The sequence below is a fragment of the Rhea americana genome, unplaced genomic scaffold, assembly GCF_003343005.1.
Source record: "Rhea americana isolate MKP2758 unplaced genomic scaffold, rheAme1 scaffold_485, whole genome shotgun sequence".
Classification (NCBI taxonomy): Eukaryota; Metazoa; Chordata; class Aves; order Rheiformes; family Rheidae; genus Rhea; species Rhea americana.
This window is the reverse complement of record NW_028186629.1, coordinates 53,068-69,987: the sequence shown is the minus strand read 5'-3', so window position 1 is coordinate 69,987 and position 16,920 is coordinate 53,068. Positions and strand designations below refer to the sequence as shown.

General features: G+C 37.7%; 1 protein-coding gene across 3 annotated transcripts in view; it reads left to right on the top strand.

Moving 5' to 3' along the window:
- Positions 1–16,920, top strand: part of MOB3B (MOB kinase activator 3B) — an 85,529-nt gene that overhangs the window by 29,707 nt on the left and 38,902 nt on the right. For all 3 annotated transcript variants that reach the window (XR_014897306.1, XM_085317026.1, XM_085317027.1), the window contains exon 2: positions 2,056–2,661. Coding sequence is in view for 2 of the 3 variants with exons in the window: in XM_085317026.1 (XP_085173152.1) it covers positions 2,244–2,661 (418 nt within the window). In the remaining variant the exon portion in view is untranslated. The remainder of the gene's footprint in view (positions 1–2,055; positions 2,662–16,920) is intronic.

Sequence of the window (16,920 nt, the reverse complement as noted above, 5' to 3'; positions counted from 1 at the left end):
ATGGCTATTATGTTCTATTTTGTGGTGAAGAAGACATTGTCTAGAATGTCGGATTTCTGTTTGCTTAAGTATGTTTTACTCTCTTGTGGTGCTTGAGAGAAAGCAGCGCCTTTCTCTGTACCTTTCTGCCCCTCAGCAAAGCCTTAGGCAACTGTCTTCAGAAGAATGTAGTGTCTGGTACATACAATCCAGCAAAATTTTCATGAGAGTGCTTTCTTTTAAAGGAAGAATGGAATCATGGGAGCATGCTAGATGCTAACAGGGTAGGRTTTTTGTAGTTCTGTGCATATGTAAGATTTTAGTCTTTTAGTTTAAATAAGGCAAAGCATGAAATGGTTGCTTTTTAGGACTTTAATTTGACTCATTGAACTAGCCACTAGCTAGTCCATCAATGATTAGTTGCTTGCATTTACTGATGATAATACTCTCCTGCACATGCATACATATGTAAATGAAAAAAGGCTTTTTTTAGTCAGACTAGTTGTTAAAACCATTTTGTTGCTGCCAGTCAGGCTAGCTTAGATAGGAGAACACAAAATCAGAGCTCTTTTTTTAACAACCACTATGCCAAGTATTTCCCTACAGAGAAGTTGAATAGAGCTTTAAAGAAAATGGCAGCTTCAACATTGCTTTTTAATTTCTACACAGTTCAATAGAAAGTTAAGATCACTACTGAATTCCCCCAAATAAGTGAAGAATGATAACAATCCATATACATTTCTGCCAAACTTACACAGTATTGCACAGAAATAATTTCTATTTCATTCCCAATAGATTCTATGAGGTTTGTGTAAACAAATAGCTCATTAATTAAAAATACAGAACAAAGTGTATTTCATGGACTTTTTTCTTTAGATAGACATTGTTCTAGTTAGATTCCCGAGGGCCAAAGCGTCCRGTTTGGCAAGCCAGCACAAATTCATACACACACACACAAACACTCTTCAGTAGCAAGCAGTTTATTAGCAGATACTTACAAACAGACCGACCCGATGGTAATCTCAAGAAGGACCAYCTCAATGCTTGTCCCGATCAGCTGCATGGTGAGAGGGAGAGTCGGCAGGCACAATCTTTTGGGGCATCCCCAAGGAGGCAACATGGTCCTCTGTTGTGTAGCAGCCTCTCCCTCCTTCGGAAAWCTCTGGCATTTATGATTACTTGCGATAGGCGGGAGTCCCGGCACCTGGGGCCARCAAGTGCGGGGAGTCTAGCCCAACTCTGCCCCGGTTGCATAACCGGGCTATGATACTGCGCACGCGTGCAGACTTATTTCTGGGGCCACATTTGACTTTGGTGTGGTCGCTATTTCATTACTCTTCAGCTTCTGACCTTCATGCTGACTGCTTCTCATGGTGATTCTGTGGCTGGAAGCCACCGAATCTATATGTGACCAACCGCTGTTCTTTCTCACAGATTTCCATGACCTTGTTGGTTACTTATTTGTATCCCGCTTAACACAGYGGTATTGTTCTAGGCACTAAAAAGTTACAGCACTAGACTATTCTCACCAAGTATCAGGTAGTACAGATACAAAAAGTTACAACACGGACCATTCCCATCAAGTATCATGTAGTACAGATACAGACTAAGAAAAGAAGAAGAATAACACTATGGTGAAAATTTAGTAGCACCATCTGCCACTTTAGGAACTCTAAATTGTCATGCAGTATTTCTGTTAAATTTACAGGTGTATTATGTATGGGGTGCACTCAGTGTAAAACATATGCAAATGAAATGGACAGTTATTATATAAGATATTTTATATAAGGTATATTTAATTCTCATCCCTATGCTGACTTGAGAGCATCATTTGGGTAGATGCCTTTTAAAAAGGCAGTGTGATTAATTCCTTAATACTTAAAAAAAGGGGGGGGGGGGAAGGCTTTTTAGTTTAAGTGTTCATCAGGTTAAAGTTTGGCTGATTTTTAAGTTTTTTTTTATATATATATTTCAAATTTGCTTTTCAGTTCGTTGTTACTAGAAGATGATAGCAAACAGTAACAGATTGATAGGATCAGATTTGAGCTTACTGCTGTATTTTCTTCATATCCTTAGGAACATGAACCTTTCAGGAAGGCTTTCAAGAGGAATAGCCAGTAGACCACTTTAAAGGCAACAAGAGCCCTTGTGACAAAAAATTGGGTCTGAAGGACCTGTAACAGGGAGCAACTGTTTTTGAATACCTGCACTGAATCTCAACTGTGCTTCTCTGCCAGTTGCTACAAGGTAAAACATTGACAAACATGTCCATAGCACTCAAGCAAGTCTTTAATAAGGATAAGACTTTCCGTCCTAAACGCAAGTTTGAACCTGGGACGCAGAGATTTGAGCTTCATAAACGAGCCCAGGCCTCTCTGAACTCGGGTGTGGACTTGAAAGCAGCGGTGCAGTTGCCAAGTGGAGAAGACCAAAATGACTGGGTGGCAGTCCATGTTGTCGACTTCTTCAACCGCATCAACCTCATTTATGGAACTATTTGTGAGTTCTGCACAGAGAGGACCTGCCCAGTGATGTCTGGAGGCCCTAAGTATGAGTACCGGTGGCAGGATGACATGAAGTACAAGAAGCCCACAGCATTGCCAGCACCCCAGTATATGAACCTTCTCATGGACTGGATCGAGGTGCAAATCAACAATGAGGATATATTTCCTACTAGTGTAGGTAAGTGCAAGGAAGGCCTGAAGTGTAAACTGCCTTTTGTTCTGCATAGTAAGTATTCTTCCTTCCTGATTCTCATTTTGAAGATTGTGAAATTCAAGCCCTTAAAATGCGGCAGGAAAAGAGGAGAGCGTCCTGTAGGAATAGTGTGAAATCTGTGAAATATTACTCATGCRTGCTAGAATATAGTTGGGTTTTCATCCCAATCTTTTGTTCCTAGTGAGCTTCTCAGGTTAAATCTTAAAATTCAATGCATTATTAACTGTTGAAAGCTAATCATGTTTGAACTGCTTTGCACCTTGCCTGGCTGGTTGTGCAGATACAGAACAGATGGAAAGCAAAGTTTAATTAGAGTGGCATATTTCCTTCAAAGTGTGTAAAGCTGTGCACAAGAGACTGGAGAGTCAGGAATGCAGTGATGTCTGTCCTTGCTTGACTTCCTACCCCCAAATTGATGAATAGGGAAGTGAATTATTTTCCAAAGTATCTTTCCAAGACGATATGTAACTAACAAGGCTTTGGCTGTTGTTTAACCAACATAGCCATGTTAGCAGACAGACCAGAGCAGAGAACAGTAAGRGCAGCACAATTTTCCTTTGAATTCTAAGAATATTTTTCCTAGTGGTAGACAAGTAGGTAGAATTATCTTTCCTGGAATAGTTCCCTCTGGATGAAGAGGACATTACCAGAAAAGTGCATTGTTTAGTATAGAGGTAGCCCACATCTTTAGCTGTGGCTGCTATAAATAAGAAGGGTCATATGTCATATCTTAGATTTCAGTGTACTTAGGTAAACTTTTAACAGTTTTATTTAATGAGTCCTGAGTAACTTCTTGGAAGTGAAAAAGCTGGGACCTTCATTTAACAGGTGGGAGAATGGTATGTATAAATAGCTGACTTGGATGAGTAACTCATAAGAAGAATGTTCAAATATTAAAATAAGTTCAGTGGAATATTTTGCAGTTTATGTTCATTTAGGGCTTGAGGTTAATTGGTAGAAGATGGTATGTCAAGAGGTTGCATGTATTACTTAGCACTATCTTGACCTTTGAAGTATCTGCTTCTTGGCCTTGAGAGTTATTTGGCTGGATAAACTTATAGTTAGTTTCCCAGTCCTTGTACTAATAGGTAAAAAGAAGAAGACATTAACTACACCCTATAACCTAAACTTTGCCAGTGTGTTGCATAGCAGGAATAAGGAGGATTCCAAAGTAGTGCATTATTTTGGATAGTAATAAATAGGTTTGGTTTCTTCARGTATTTGTTGTTTTCTGTTTCTTGTAGAGGAATGATTTTTGGAGTTCAGGATGGGTTGGGGTACTGTGAAGTGTGGGTAGTGTTGGGATTTATGCTTCCATTGGTGTTCATGAAGGCTTTTGTTATACCATGTTCCTGTCTTAGAGCATTCCACTGTTTTGCTGTGCTCTTGCAGACTATATATGCAGAATATGTTTGTGGCCTTTCTAAAGGTATGGGGAGCAGGTAACTAAACACACTGGCATGCTGATAAGCTTTTCTGAATAAATAAACGATCTATTACATACAAGCTTGCACTTCTAAAAGATCACCTCTCTGACATATTTAGGAAGATGTGTCTAGAGGAACTTCTGTGCAGAAGGTGCATATCTATTGTAAATTGTTAGTCTAATGGGAGACATCCCATTATCTATGGGTTATCATCTATATCTACTTTATTGCTAGATGTCCAGAGATGCTTGCCATTAAGTAATGGTAGAAGTCTCTCTGTGGCAGATAGATTTCTCTGTGCTTAGTATAACAGAGCAGCTATAAAAAATACCCATCACTTTCTGCACATTTCAAGACAATATTCAGCCTAGGAATGAAGTCAGTAAATACCCTCTACCATTTTTTTTTCTCCCAGTAGCTGCTACTATTGTAGATTGTATCAAATCCATAAAAAATGAGGAAGGAAAAAGACCTGTGGTCTTCAGAATGGAGCCGAACTGTTATAAATCAGAACATGAGTGCTTGGTATCTGTGAAAATCTTTGTCTCCCTTTGAACTGAGCCAAAGGAAGGAGGAAAACTCTGCTTGAGCCTACTTGGAGTGGTGAACTGTGTCATGGTTGTATTGTAGACCAGGATGACTAGCAGTCCCATAAAAAGATTTTGTAGATAATCTTTGAAGCATTAGTGCATAAAGCAGCATTTTCTTCTGTCCACCCTTCTCCCCCTTTGATTCACTGATTCGTAGTATGAAACAATTGGTAAAATTGCTTAGGTGTCCCTAGATATTGTGGTTCAGAAATTGATGCCCACTGACTTGAATTTGGAGTTCTTGAAACCTTTTCTCTCAGCAAGTCCCAAATTAGTCACCCAAAACTAGTCAAGAAGCTATACTAGGGATTATAGAGAACTCTAGGATCTGTTCCTGTTGTTCCTGGGTAAATTAGTTCTCCTTCAAGGGAATCACTCTAGTTTCTTCACACATCAGTCCTCTATTTGTAAAAATGGAGTTGATAATACCCACTTGTATGAGTACAGCTTGTAAAGCTTTTGAAAGAAATGCACTAAATCAGCATGTRTGTTGTTACACTTTGCTTTTCACAGTTGATCAGGGAGAGAGAAGCTTTGTTATCGTGTTGGGTACTACTTGTTTCTGCCAGCTCTGCAGTAGCCTTTGATTACGGAGTGTACCACGGGCTCTCTGTTACCTTCAGTATTAAGGCAAACCTCTCTTTATTCTCATTCTGAGAAATTAATGCTGATGAAAATTCTGGCTGTTAATTCTTCAAGGCAACTGAAATAGATCTTGGAAGATGGCATACTTGGATATCAAAACTAAACAGGTTGCCCTTCTTATTAGCACAGTGTTTTTAAAACAAAGTACAACTTCACCTTATGTTATGCTGTCCTTATTTTCATAAATGTGAAAGGAGTTTTTGCAGAAAGTACTATAAAAAATTGCTTCTCATGAAGTATCTGGATGTTATTAGAGAGACTGATTTACTGCTTCGGATCTCCGTAGCATATGGTCATCAGTGTATTCCTCTGGAAAAAGTGTATGCCCGGTATGGGATTTTGCCTGACCTTTCTATTAGCAAATGAGTTAAGAAAATTAGAGTCACATTTATAGAAGCTGTCTGTGGAAACATGTACATATTTTTCTCATTGTCCTTTGTCCTTCTTCATTTGACGTACCTCCTGCAAACTCTGGAATTGTGATTAAGGGCAGCTTTTACTGAGGACCTACTTACAAGTAGCCAGGCCCAGTGGTTGGGTTTTTTTTTTTTTTTTTTTTCCCTCATCCCTCTGTGATTTAAAAAGAAATGAATGCAGTTTTGTTATAAATAATTACTAATCTTATTTTTAACAGAAATGTCTGTCCGTGTTCACCTGTTTACATTTGTACTATAACCTCCAATCGCTTACCAGTCTGTGTGATTCCTGTGGTCTGGAGCTATTTCATCTTTTCTTCCTCCAGGCACTCCAATTCATTCACTTGCTGATAGCAGAGTCTCTTCSTTTAGCCTTAACACTAAACTGACTGACAGGGGTAGCATGCTAGTATGGGAACTGAAGAGCTGATAACAGCTATAAGTAGCTGACAAAACCAGGTGCTGAATACTAAGAGCACTTCTCTTTTGTCAAGCTAAGCTTTAAGGACTCTCTTTGGAAAATGGCCTCACTGCTTGTAGAGTTTCACTGACTATTTCCTGATTTCATTAGCATTGTTCTCAATTTCTTTGATCCATTTTAAAGTGTATTTAAAACATGTAACAAGCTCACAGCTCTCAGGACTGGATGTAATCTTGACTTGTGTTCTAGCCTTCACTGAATGGGGGCGTAAGAAGAGAACTGAGGAGCATTCACAGATGTGCTTACTCATGCCATGCTAGTGAAGCTATCATTATTAGCATGAGTCTTTGTAGTGTGTTGGTATTTAGTTTTGCGGTAAACTCTTCTCCTTCAGTACCTGTAATTGCTCTTTCAGATACCTAGMAGCGTTGATGTTCAAATACCTTTCAAGGGGTATATTCCCCAGGCTCCTATRGACCATCTAAATGCTCCACAAGCTCAAAAGTTTTTTTTTTTTTCCTACTTCTTTACCTTTGTGAGCTTTGCTTAAAAAAATGAAGGAATCACTTGGAGCAGGAAGCAGTAGATCCTTGAAAAAACTGCTGKTTTTGGTCAACGGTAGTTCACAGCTTTCATTATGTGTGCTTTGGCAGCATCAAAAGAAGGGCTAGGTGTGTTCTCTTCTGACTCTGATTCCTAAAGAAGACAAATTCAGCTCCCTTGTGTGCTTGTGTCCTTTTTTTTTTTTTTTTTTTTTTCTCTCCTCCCCAATACAGCCTTAAATTGAGAGTAATTCTGTCTTGTTTAGATCTTGAGGGAAAGGAATACTGAGTTCTTTCTTTCTTTCTTTCTTTTAAGAGTTACTGGAAAAAATATTGATACTTAAGGACAAAAGGGATTAATATCTTCATCTATTCCAGTCTGACCTCTTGTGTAATACAAGCCAGAGTTTTATTAGGTCTTTAGCTTGTGGCAAGAAGACAGTACAGAAGACAGAGTTCTGCTCAGATAAACAAGAACATGAACATCTTTTCTGACATGATGTAAGAAAACTCTCTCCCCATGAGGTCCATCAAGCAGTGGAGCTGGGTCTCAGAGAGATTGTGCCATCACTATGCTTGGAAGTTGTCGAGATCAGGCTGCAGAAGGTCCTGGCCCATCTTGTCTAATCTTGCGACTACTTCAAGTAGGAGTTTGGGCTAGAGACCTTTCAGGGTCCCTGTGAGCTTCAATTGTGATTCTGATAATATCAATATTGACAAGCTGCTTAACAGACAAGAGCTAATTGATCAGAAATTGATTAATCAGTTGCAATTTGGCATTTGATGGAAGTACAAAATCACATTTAAGCTGTAAAAGTTTGCATAGAGTAAGATTTCAAGACTATTCAGTTTCTGTAATCAAGTCAGATAGTTATAGCTGATGCAAATGGCAACATATTCTTAATCTCCTTAAAGTTAAGACTTCARCTGACAACATATCTTTAGAAGTATGCTGCTCTGTCTATGCTGGGCTGGTAAATTGTAGTTACTGCCAGCTTCACTTTTTTTTGCACAAAGCATATAGGTGATGCCACTGCTAAAAGAGAAAGCCAGTGTGTTGCCAAAGATGCATCTACAAAGCAGACCAAGTGTTTGCACAGCCCTTGTGGATGAAGCTAAAAACAATCACTGAATCAAGATCTAAGCTTTTTAAATAGTTTTCTTRTTAATCTTGTGGTAGAATTTTTTCTGTTTCTCAAGCCAATAATAGATGGTTTCAGAAGCCTACAGACAAATTATTGCTTAGGCATTCTTCTGCAGAGGCTGGGGACCAGCTGACTGGAGGGTGTAATTGAGGACTTCTCAACAGTTTTTGCTCAGTAAAGGGCTTATAGCCTTTTACTATTACTATTATTTACTTATTCCTTTTATAGGAATGTGGGGAGAGTGTGTCTGATGTCGTTGATTTTGTCCTACATCCCTTCAAATCCTATTGCCCTCCCAATGAATGGGGAGGTGTCCAAGGTGTGGGCGAAGCGGCTCTTCTGGTTCCATATACTTTTTCTCCATTCCCTTTGCAGCCAATAGCATCAACCTCTAGGAACCACCATTGCTTTCTGCACACCCATACTGCAATAAAAATCATACAATCTGTGCAGCTGATTTGTTTCTTTTATTTTAARAGAATGCTTTGCCCGAGATTGAAGGGAGGGAGTCAGACCACTGACTATTAATTGGTCACACATATATCCAGTGAYGGATGGTTATAGCTGTGGGCTGCCCGCTGAAGACTCTTATAAATTACAGACAATCCTGTTGCTTGACTTTCATGCTTGTTAGAAAAATGCTGGATTTAGGCTAAAAAATATATCTTTTTGTAAAGCTTCTCTTTTCACTATTGCTGCCCTTCTTTAGTCCCATCATCCACATGTGTAAGTGCTCATAATAACTTTCATTTCATCTGTTACATAAATGAAGAAAAAACACCAAGATATAGACTACTGTATGACTGTAACATCTTTCCAGTCATTAAACTATGTAAATTCCATGTGTATTTGTATGTTATAGCAAAGCAAAGTACTGTCTCAGAGCTATCTTTTCAAGAAAGTTTTGTATCTCTTTCCCAGGCTGGAAATGTTAGGCGGATATTTTGCAAATAGATCTATCAAAGCCTCCTCTTCATCTCCCTCTTTTTTTCTTTTCCTCTTGTTTAGGAGCTAGCAGATGTTTCTCTGTAAACCAAGCTAACAGATGAACCAATGAATCAACAAACCTAATACATTTTAGAAAAACCTGGGTATGCTCTATCCTTAAAAAAGGCTAAGAAGTATTTTGTTAGTCCCACATGTATAACAAATGATATTATTTACTAGATAGATAAGATACCTGGCCTAGTTAACATTACATAACTTTCTTGCTGACTGATTATACCCTGGAGCAGCTTGATTCCCTAGCTTTATATGGTATGTAACATGCCATGATTACTCCAGGGTCTCTGCTTATACAAGAATAGGTACTGAAGCTTGGAAGTAGTGCAGACAATCCTCAAGCCAGGTCACTGTTAATTACTTAGGGTAAATAACAAGGAGTCATGTGGATCAGTCAGTGATTCCTCCATCTGCTGTGCAGTTGTAATCAAGAAGTCTTGTGCTGTTCTTTAGTTCAGCTAAAACTGGCCATTATTAAAGACACAGGACAATTTGATTTTGTCAGTGTTTACTAAGTGCTTCATATCAAAGAAAGTGCTGAGGCTCAGAATATTATGCCATTTTAAGTGATTAGTAGAATTTAGTTCAAAGTGTTCCAGATGTGGTCTTTACGTATCCTTTTTGCTATCTTGTCTTCATTTCAAATAYCGTTTTTTGAACAGCTAGTTCAATTGAAATTTTGAAATTATATTCTTCACTCCATCTCTTAAATACTGACTACTGAWAACATGCTTTTCCCACTCCATGTTACCAACGTAGCTGAGCTARCAGGCCATGTGTTTAGCAGTCTGCTGCTCATAACAGCCAGTAGCAGATTAGCTTGTCTTGGAACAAGTCCAGAAGAAGGATAGGCATGATTTGTTTTCTGGGATGGCACCAATTTCATGCCACCCACCACTCAAAGCATACTGGAAAATTGCCATCTGTTCCTGGCTTAGGAGCTGAAACAGCTCTAAAATTCCTCACCACATGAATCAATGCAGTAACCCCTAAATAAGCAATATTGCTTGTTACAGGGTGTAAATTTAACCATGTAGCTGTAAACAGCCTTTTAAAGTGCTCATAGAATCATAGAATCAGTAAGGTTGGAAGGGACCTCTGGAGATCATCTAGTCCAACCTCCCTGCCTGACGGGTGACTATACTCCCAACAATATCCTTCCTAGTGTACCCTCTTGATACGATGTCAGATGTGCCATTTCAGGAACACGTGAGGTCAGCTTACATCTCAAAACCATAAACTAACCCATTCTTCAGTCTTGTGTTGACACGAGTCTGCAATAGAAAATAATTGTAAATTCTTTAGGGTAATTTACTTCTACATCAGTGAACTGATGTTGCTGCAGCTGAGTTGTCTGCATTCCACAGCATTGTGTGCATTCCCCTCTGTTATAAACAAGGGGAATAAATAACTCCTTATCTGAAACCTTACAAAAGCAGACTTTGTCTGAGATGCTCCAAAACTAAATCTATGAAGAACAATATTTATAGGTCATAATGGCTTTCCTAGTTTACTTTCAGGAACCCAGAGAAAATAAGATTTACAAGTAATGCCTTTTCCATTTTTTTCCTCCATGCTTCATTTGTGAAACTTAAGTTATTTAACCTCTGAAATGCCATAAAAATTCATGATACTCCCACAAATCATTTTCATCTTTAAGGTTAATATTCTGGGGGCAACAGTAATACTCTTAGGCTTATTTTATGCAGAATATAGCCAAGGGAAGATGCATCTATAAATGTGGTCTTCAGATAACCCAGTTAATATGGTAGTAATAGTCACAATAAAGTGTTGTCATAAAGGTATGAAAATAAAATAATTTAGTTCACTTTGAAGTAAAAATCTCCATTTACCTTCACTATGGAATGGCTAGAGTGCTCTACCTTACTAATTCTATGATTGTATGGTAACTGCATGATTCTAACAGTTAGTTCTGAAAAGAGTAGAGGAAGGACAAGATCCTTTGTTTTAGCCAGGGGTACATCCACTGACATTGCCTCTGAATTTTCAAATAGAAATTTGCTCTTCTAGTTTTAGTTAGAATATATAAATAGAGCAAAATTAGAATTCTTAACAGGAGGAAAATCATAAGTTTCTTCTAAATGATGCCCTCATGTCTTTTACAGATATTTTTGGATGGAAATCAAGTGTATACTTAAAAAGTAGTTGGTTAAACACCATTTGTGTTGATAAAAGCCATATTTGAGCCTTTATTCTTTAAATATAAAACCAAGAATTTTATATTCTGACATGATCAGCAACTGATCTATATGGCTTAGTCTCTCATTTTCCCTGCAATTCAGATAATTTGAAGCACTTATTAGCAGTGGTTTTCATTCYCATAATGCTAGAAAGAGAACTGTCAACCATTCTTACCAGAATTATTATTTTTTTAAGTCAGTTATATGCTTGCCGTTAAAGACAAAGAGTTCCCTGCCTTGAGGAATTTACGTGATGACTAAGCAAAATTCAACAAGGAATTGTGGTGAGAAAGTTCTTCACAGAGCAAAGCTGTTTAGCGTGGCTTATGCTGAAGTGGAATATTCATCTCCACAATAGTTTGACTGCTGAAAACTCACAGGTCATGCTCTGTATGACATGACCAGCAACTGAGCTATGTGGCTTAGTCTCTCATTTTCCCTGCAAAGAATGGACTGTATGTGCATTGTATTGCTTTGATTCCGTGGACCACAGTTTATTTTTCTTTGTGTGTTTCCATGTATTTACATTGGAAAAGGCTAGGCTGAAGCAGTGAAAGCTTGTGGTTGATAATTCTCAAGGGTGTTTATTTATGAGTCTGAGAATGAGTTGCCTTTGTCTTTGTGATTGTGAGTCTCAGTGTTTCTTTGGTGTGTGGTCCACCATAGTCCCTCACATGGCTATCGTAAAAATTCCATGCCTTAGCTGTTGAATACAGGTATGCATCTAGTAAGCTATGAACCAGCCTGAATGACAGTTGTCAGAATTACTCCATTTTCAAGACAATATTACTCATTTTGCTTAGTAGTCATACGCAGGGGTAATATAAAGCATCCTTCTTTTTGTTGAGGTATGCGTGTATCTGGCTAAGAATTACTTGGAAACCAAAATGATAACGTCAATCAGAAGTGTAAATATGATCATATCTCAGCTGACCCACTTTTGGCAAAGCATATGAAGCATGTCTCAGCTGCTCAGACAGGGGAAGAACTATGGGGACAGCTGAGTGCCGTCTATGATATAGGGCATGAGAGGTGTCTGGTGTGTGTTTTGTGCCCCTTACTGCTCTATCTCTGTGTGCATTGAGAACATTTTCACCTGTGTGAATGCAATATTGACAGGCACTTGTCTCAGGTGACAAGTAGTTTTTTCTTGCTGCTTCTCATGTTTGGAAGTGAATATGGAAGGGGTAATGAATGCCGCAGGTTGAAATAGAAGTACAAGAAGACTAACAGGTAAGTTATTTTCAAATGGCTTTACTGCTTAGTTTCTACCACTGTTCTCTTTTTAAGCAGTCTCGCAAAGCCCAAAGCTGTCTGCAAAATGCTGAAATGTACAGGAAGCTATCTCAGACCCTCTAATTAGAGTTCAGGCATCTGTAAAAGCTTTGATGCTCCACACACAAGGGGCAGAAAGTTTCTGAGAACAGAGAGATGCCCAAATACTGAGAGAGAAGTAGACCAAAAAAGAGGTGTTACTGCAGCAGGCAACAAGCATAAGATATTTCTCAGTTTTCCATTTTTCCTGTACCTATAATGACAGTGTCTAAATTGATGGGCACTAGGGTCTTTGYTGAGAAGATACATGACAAGAACAAATATACTTTAATGCTGTAAAACATACGTTTTCATTTTATATTTCCACAATAGGATTCACATTTTAAAATAGAAAATAATTCCTTTCAAAAATACATTTTTTGATGGCAGAATTTTTCATATTAAGCCAATTTTGTTCTRATATCCCAGAAAAATCATTTGGGAATATCCTTGCTGGTGGAGATTTCAAAAAGCAAGCAGCACAGAGGTAGCTTTTGAAGTCTATTTTTGTGTATATTAATCTATATTGTGGTTAAAAAAAAAACCTAAAACATATGACCAATARAACAAAAATGGATGCTTGTCAGTTTTCACTCCATGCAGTGGAGGGCATATGTTCTCTGATTCTAGTGCTACCAACTGTTATATGCGGAAAACCCAGCTGACATCAGGAAAATCAAGAAAAAAATTGAAGGCTTCAGTAGGATGTGCTTCTGTGTGCCTCTGTGGGTGTTTCCAAGTAGATATTTGAGATAAAAAAAATTATGACCAAAACTCTTAAGAGAATTTGCAGTTTATATTTTGCAAGAAAAACTATGATAATGTTTAATATTTTAGGACTTCTAAGAATGCTTTTTAGTACCAGAATTGTACTGAGGGTTTTTTTAGATTTTTTTTCCCAACATATCAGTGYGATGTTTATAAAGTGACTCAGAACTGATTAAGAATTACACAGTGCTGGATGTCTGACACGTATGATGTCTGGTTTTCCCCTGGCATTCATCCTGTCTCTGAGTAGAGGYAGAGTGTTCCCAGATTAACTCAAATAACAGAAAACATCTGCTGGCATGCAAATGACCCATTACAAACAAACAAGAAAAAAAGCCATTCACAAAATAGGAGTTTGAATCTTCCACCCTTTTTAATACCTCTTCCACCCAAATACTGTCTTGTGCTTCCTATCTTGTTAAGTTTTAACAGGTAGATATCATAGTGATACGTAGCTTTCTCATTCCCACTACTTCACAGACAGGTCAGTGAGATTGCAAAATTTGAGCCTGTTTGCTAACATAGAGTTCCTCAGCAGGCATCAGAACCATGATTATGCTGCATTGGATTGCTTCCTGTAACGCAAAGTGACACAAACAGAAGAATAGAAAATAAAGATAATTACTTGCCTAGCAAGCAGCTGGTTCTGTGGTATCCTGTGAATGATGCTCTTGTGTACTTTCTACAAAGAGTGGTAAAGAATCCCATATTTGTCAGCAGGCGGAATTTTAAAAACATATGACTTTTCTCTCACTTTGAACAGACTTCAAAGTCTGTATGCTTSTGAGGCATTCTAGTTCCTTCTTCAAATAATTAATTAAAAGAAGTCATTTGCTATAAGGAGGATAACRTAGCCCTATTCGAACCTAGTGTATGCTACCCTTGATGGCAAACAGTCAAACTCTTTCTTCCTCTCTGAGGACAATCTCTTTTTCATATCTTTTTTGTTCTGATTAGCATTACTGATGCCTAAGAACTCAAAGACATTAAGTGCTGAAGGACTGAAGTGTCCAGAGACCTGTGTCTACCTAGGCACAATGTACCAATTTTTTTTATAATTCTTGCCAAAGTGCATAGATGWGTGAGAGGCTGGAAGCTCAACAATATCTCTCTAGTAAGAAAGAATTTGCATTAGAAGTGAGAAAATAGGTGAGGTTCATACCTCAGTCTGTATTTCCATATTTAACGTAACTTAAGATTCAAGATTTACAACATAAACGTGGCTTCATTATCTTGATTTCTGGAAGCGTCGACCGCACCAATGCAAGCGTCTGACTAAGCCAATAGCAATGAAAAGTACTCAGCATAACTTTGGAGTTTTATACCATGCTGCTGGATTAGACCCTCAATTTATCAAATGATTTTTTTTTTTTAATTTTAAACATGAATTTACTTGCTTGCATAAGTAGCTTATTTTTTGAGAGTGTAAAACAGGAAGGTAAAGAGAAGAGAAATTTGATAGATTCTGTTTTAACAGGATTAAGAGGGACTTTTTAGATACTCATCATCAGTCACAAAATATGCAGATTAACTGATTAAATGAATGCCTAACCCAGATATCCCTCATGGTGAATAGTTGTTCCTCAGTTTACTGGAAATCAAGTTAATTGTAGCTTTTTCTTTTTCATCACAGACCCATCTGGACCTCTGCCTCTGTCCCTGTTTCTGTTCTAGGGCTGCAAAAGGTGAAGACCTTTTCTTCACCACATAAGACCATATAAGAACCATAAGACCATATATGGTGAAGACCATCTTCACCATATAAGACCACATCTTCTAACCCTCTCTTTCTGGAGAGATACTTTTAGTTTGCTGTCTGTCAAAGTTTTTAGAGTTCTTTCTCCCCACACCTCAAGCCAGATGCATTATATTAACCAGCAGGTTAATATAATGAGGTTCAAAGTAACTAATAATTTCAGCAGACAAACCAGAAACRTATAGATGCGAATATATCACTCAGTGATGTCACACAGCATTTCAGAAGCTTTAGAGAAAAAGAGTTACTTTAATTGCTTGGAAAGAAAAAGAAAAGTATTTTCAGAGCCACATACAATTCTTTGATGACTTCTCTGCTTTCTGTAGATCTGCTGATCGGTTAGTTGAAAAAAACAGAATTGTAGATTCTCTTACCAAAATGAAATCTACATTTTCAAAATATGTTTAGTGGAAATCTAAAATACTATGAGAAGGGAAATATTTGGATTTTGAGTGTTTTTACTGAGTATTGTAGCTGGTTTTGAAGACTGGACTTTTTTTTTTTTCTTACRTTTTGTCAAAGTAAAATTTAAAGATCCCAGCATTCTATGTAAAACAAAAGACAAATGTTAAACTTGGATCTCTTTCAGTAGTTAGAGTAAAAATCTCAAAGAGAATTAATTCTTGAACCATCTTGACTTTCTACACCATCACAATTTTCTTTCTTCTGTAGAAGTGATCCTATTTGAATATCTGAGAAGCTTTCTATCATTTTCAGACCTTCTGAATTATGTTCATCAGAACTGCCAGCAAAGCTCATGTAAATACAATGAGAAAAGAAGTTCAACTCTTTCCAGCCTTCTTGTCAGTCAGTCTCAGTTTAYGTGTGTTTCTGTGTGCTGTGTTTGTCCACCTGATGATCCATGATGGAGGACCTGCTGCTAACAAGTCCATAGCTCCTGTAGTGTGCTAGGCTGGGACAAAAAACACGATAAAAGCTATCTTGATGTCTGTTATCTTAATTTGATCTAGTAGGTCTTATTCCATCTCTCACTTTTGCCATTGAAAATATTTATTTAATCTGTAGTATGTTAGTGCTGATAAGAGAATCATGTCCTTTCAAGAAGTCAATGGACAGTAATAATGTAAAACTGACAGTTTTGCAGCAATTTGGGGTTTGAATTGTTTTATTTTTTGCTTGTTTTAAAATGTGGATTTAACTACGTAGCTATTTTTGGCAGTATATGCTAGTACATAAWAGATGCTTAAGTACAGAATGAGATGTTGTTGCTTTTGGGCTTTCAAGTATCCCTCCTTCAAGGAGCCAGGACAGGTCGAATATTCTGATGGACTATGTGAAACAGGTAAAACAAGTGAGAGAAAAAAATACTGTTTGCATTTAATAGATCGGTAGCCAGAGATGTACAGAGAGATGAAATGATTCATTACAGGGAATTTGTAGAAGTTCAGGAATCAAATGCATTTGGAAGCATTAATAACAACATAGTCTGCATTATAGTAACTGTGTTTCAGTATTATTTATTTTTTCCAGAAAAAAAATCTATTAGATTAGATATGAAAGAAAAACCTCTATTCTTTGCATTGCTTTTTTGTTGTTTGATTTACTGTACTTCCTGATGCTGTGATAACTTATATGTGAGACTGATAGTGTAATGAAGACAGAGCTCGACCATCTGATAAGTTGTTAAGTTTCTTTATGGTTCATTTTTTTGGTCTCTGCCATATCCATATTTTCTAGGTTTCCATGGTTATTGTTTTGCATAGTTTAGTGGATTTTTTTTTGACTTCTTTGACCTCGTCTCAGAGACAGTTCTTTATTGAAAATACTTGTAGTTATGGTAAAAAAAATGTGGTGGTGATGAGAGAAAGATCAGCTTCTACTTCTCTCCCTGGAGCAAACACTGGATAACAGAATCAGAAACATGCTTGTCTAGCTTTTGCCGAGGCAGCCTGCCATGGCTCAGGGAAATTAGTGTATCCTAGATTTTCAACTTCATGTTAATCAGAGTGGTAGAAGTACAGAGTTTGAAGGCAGC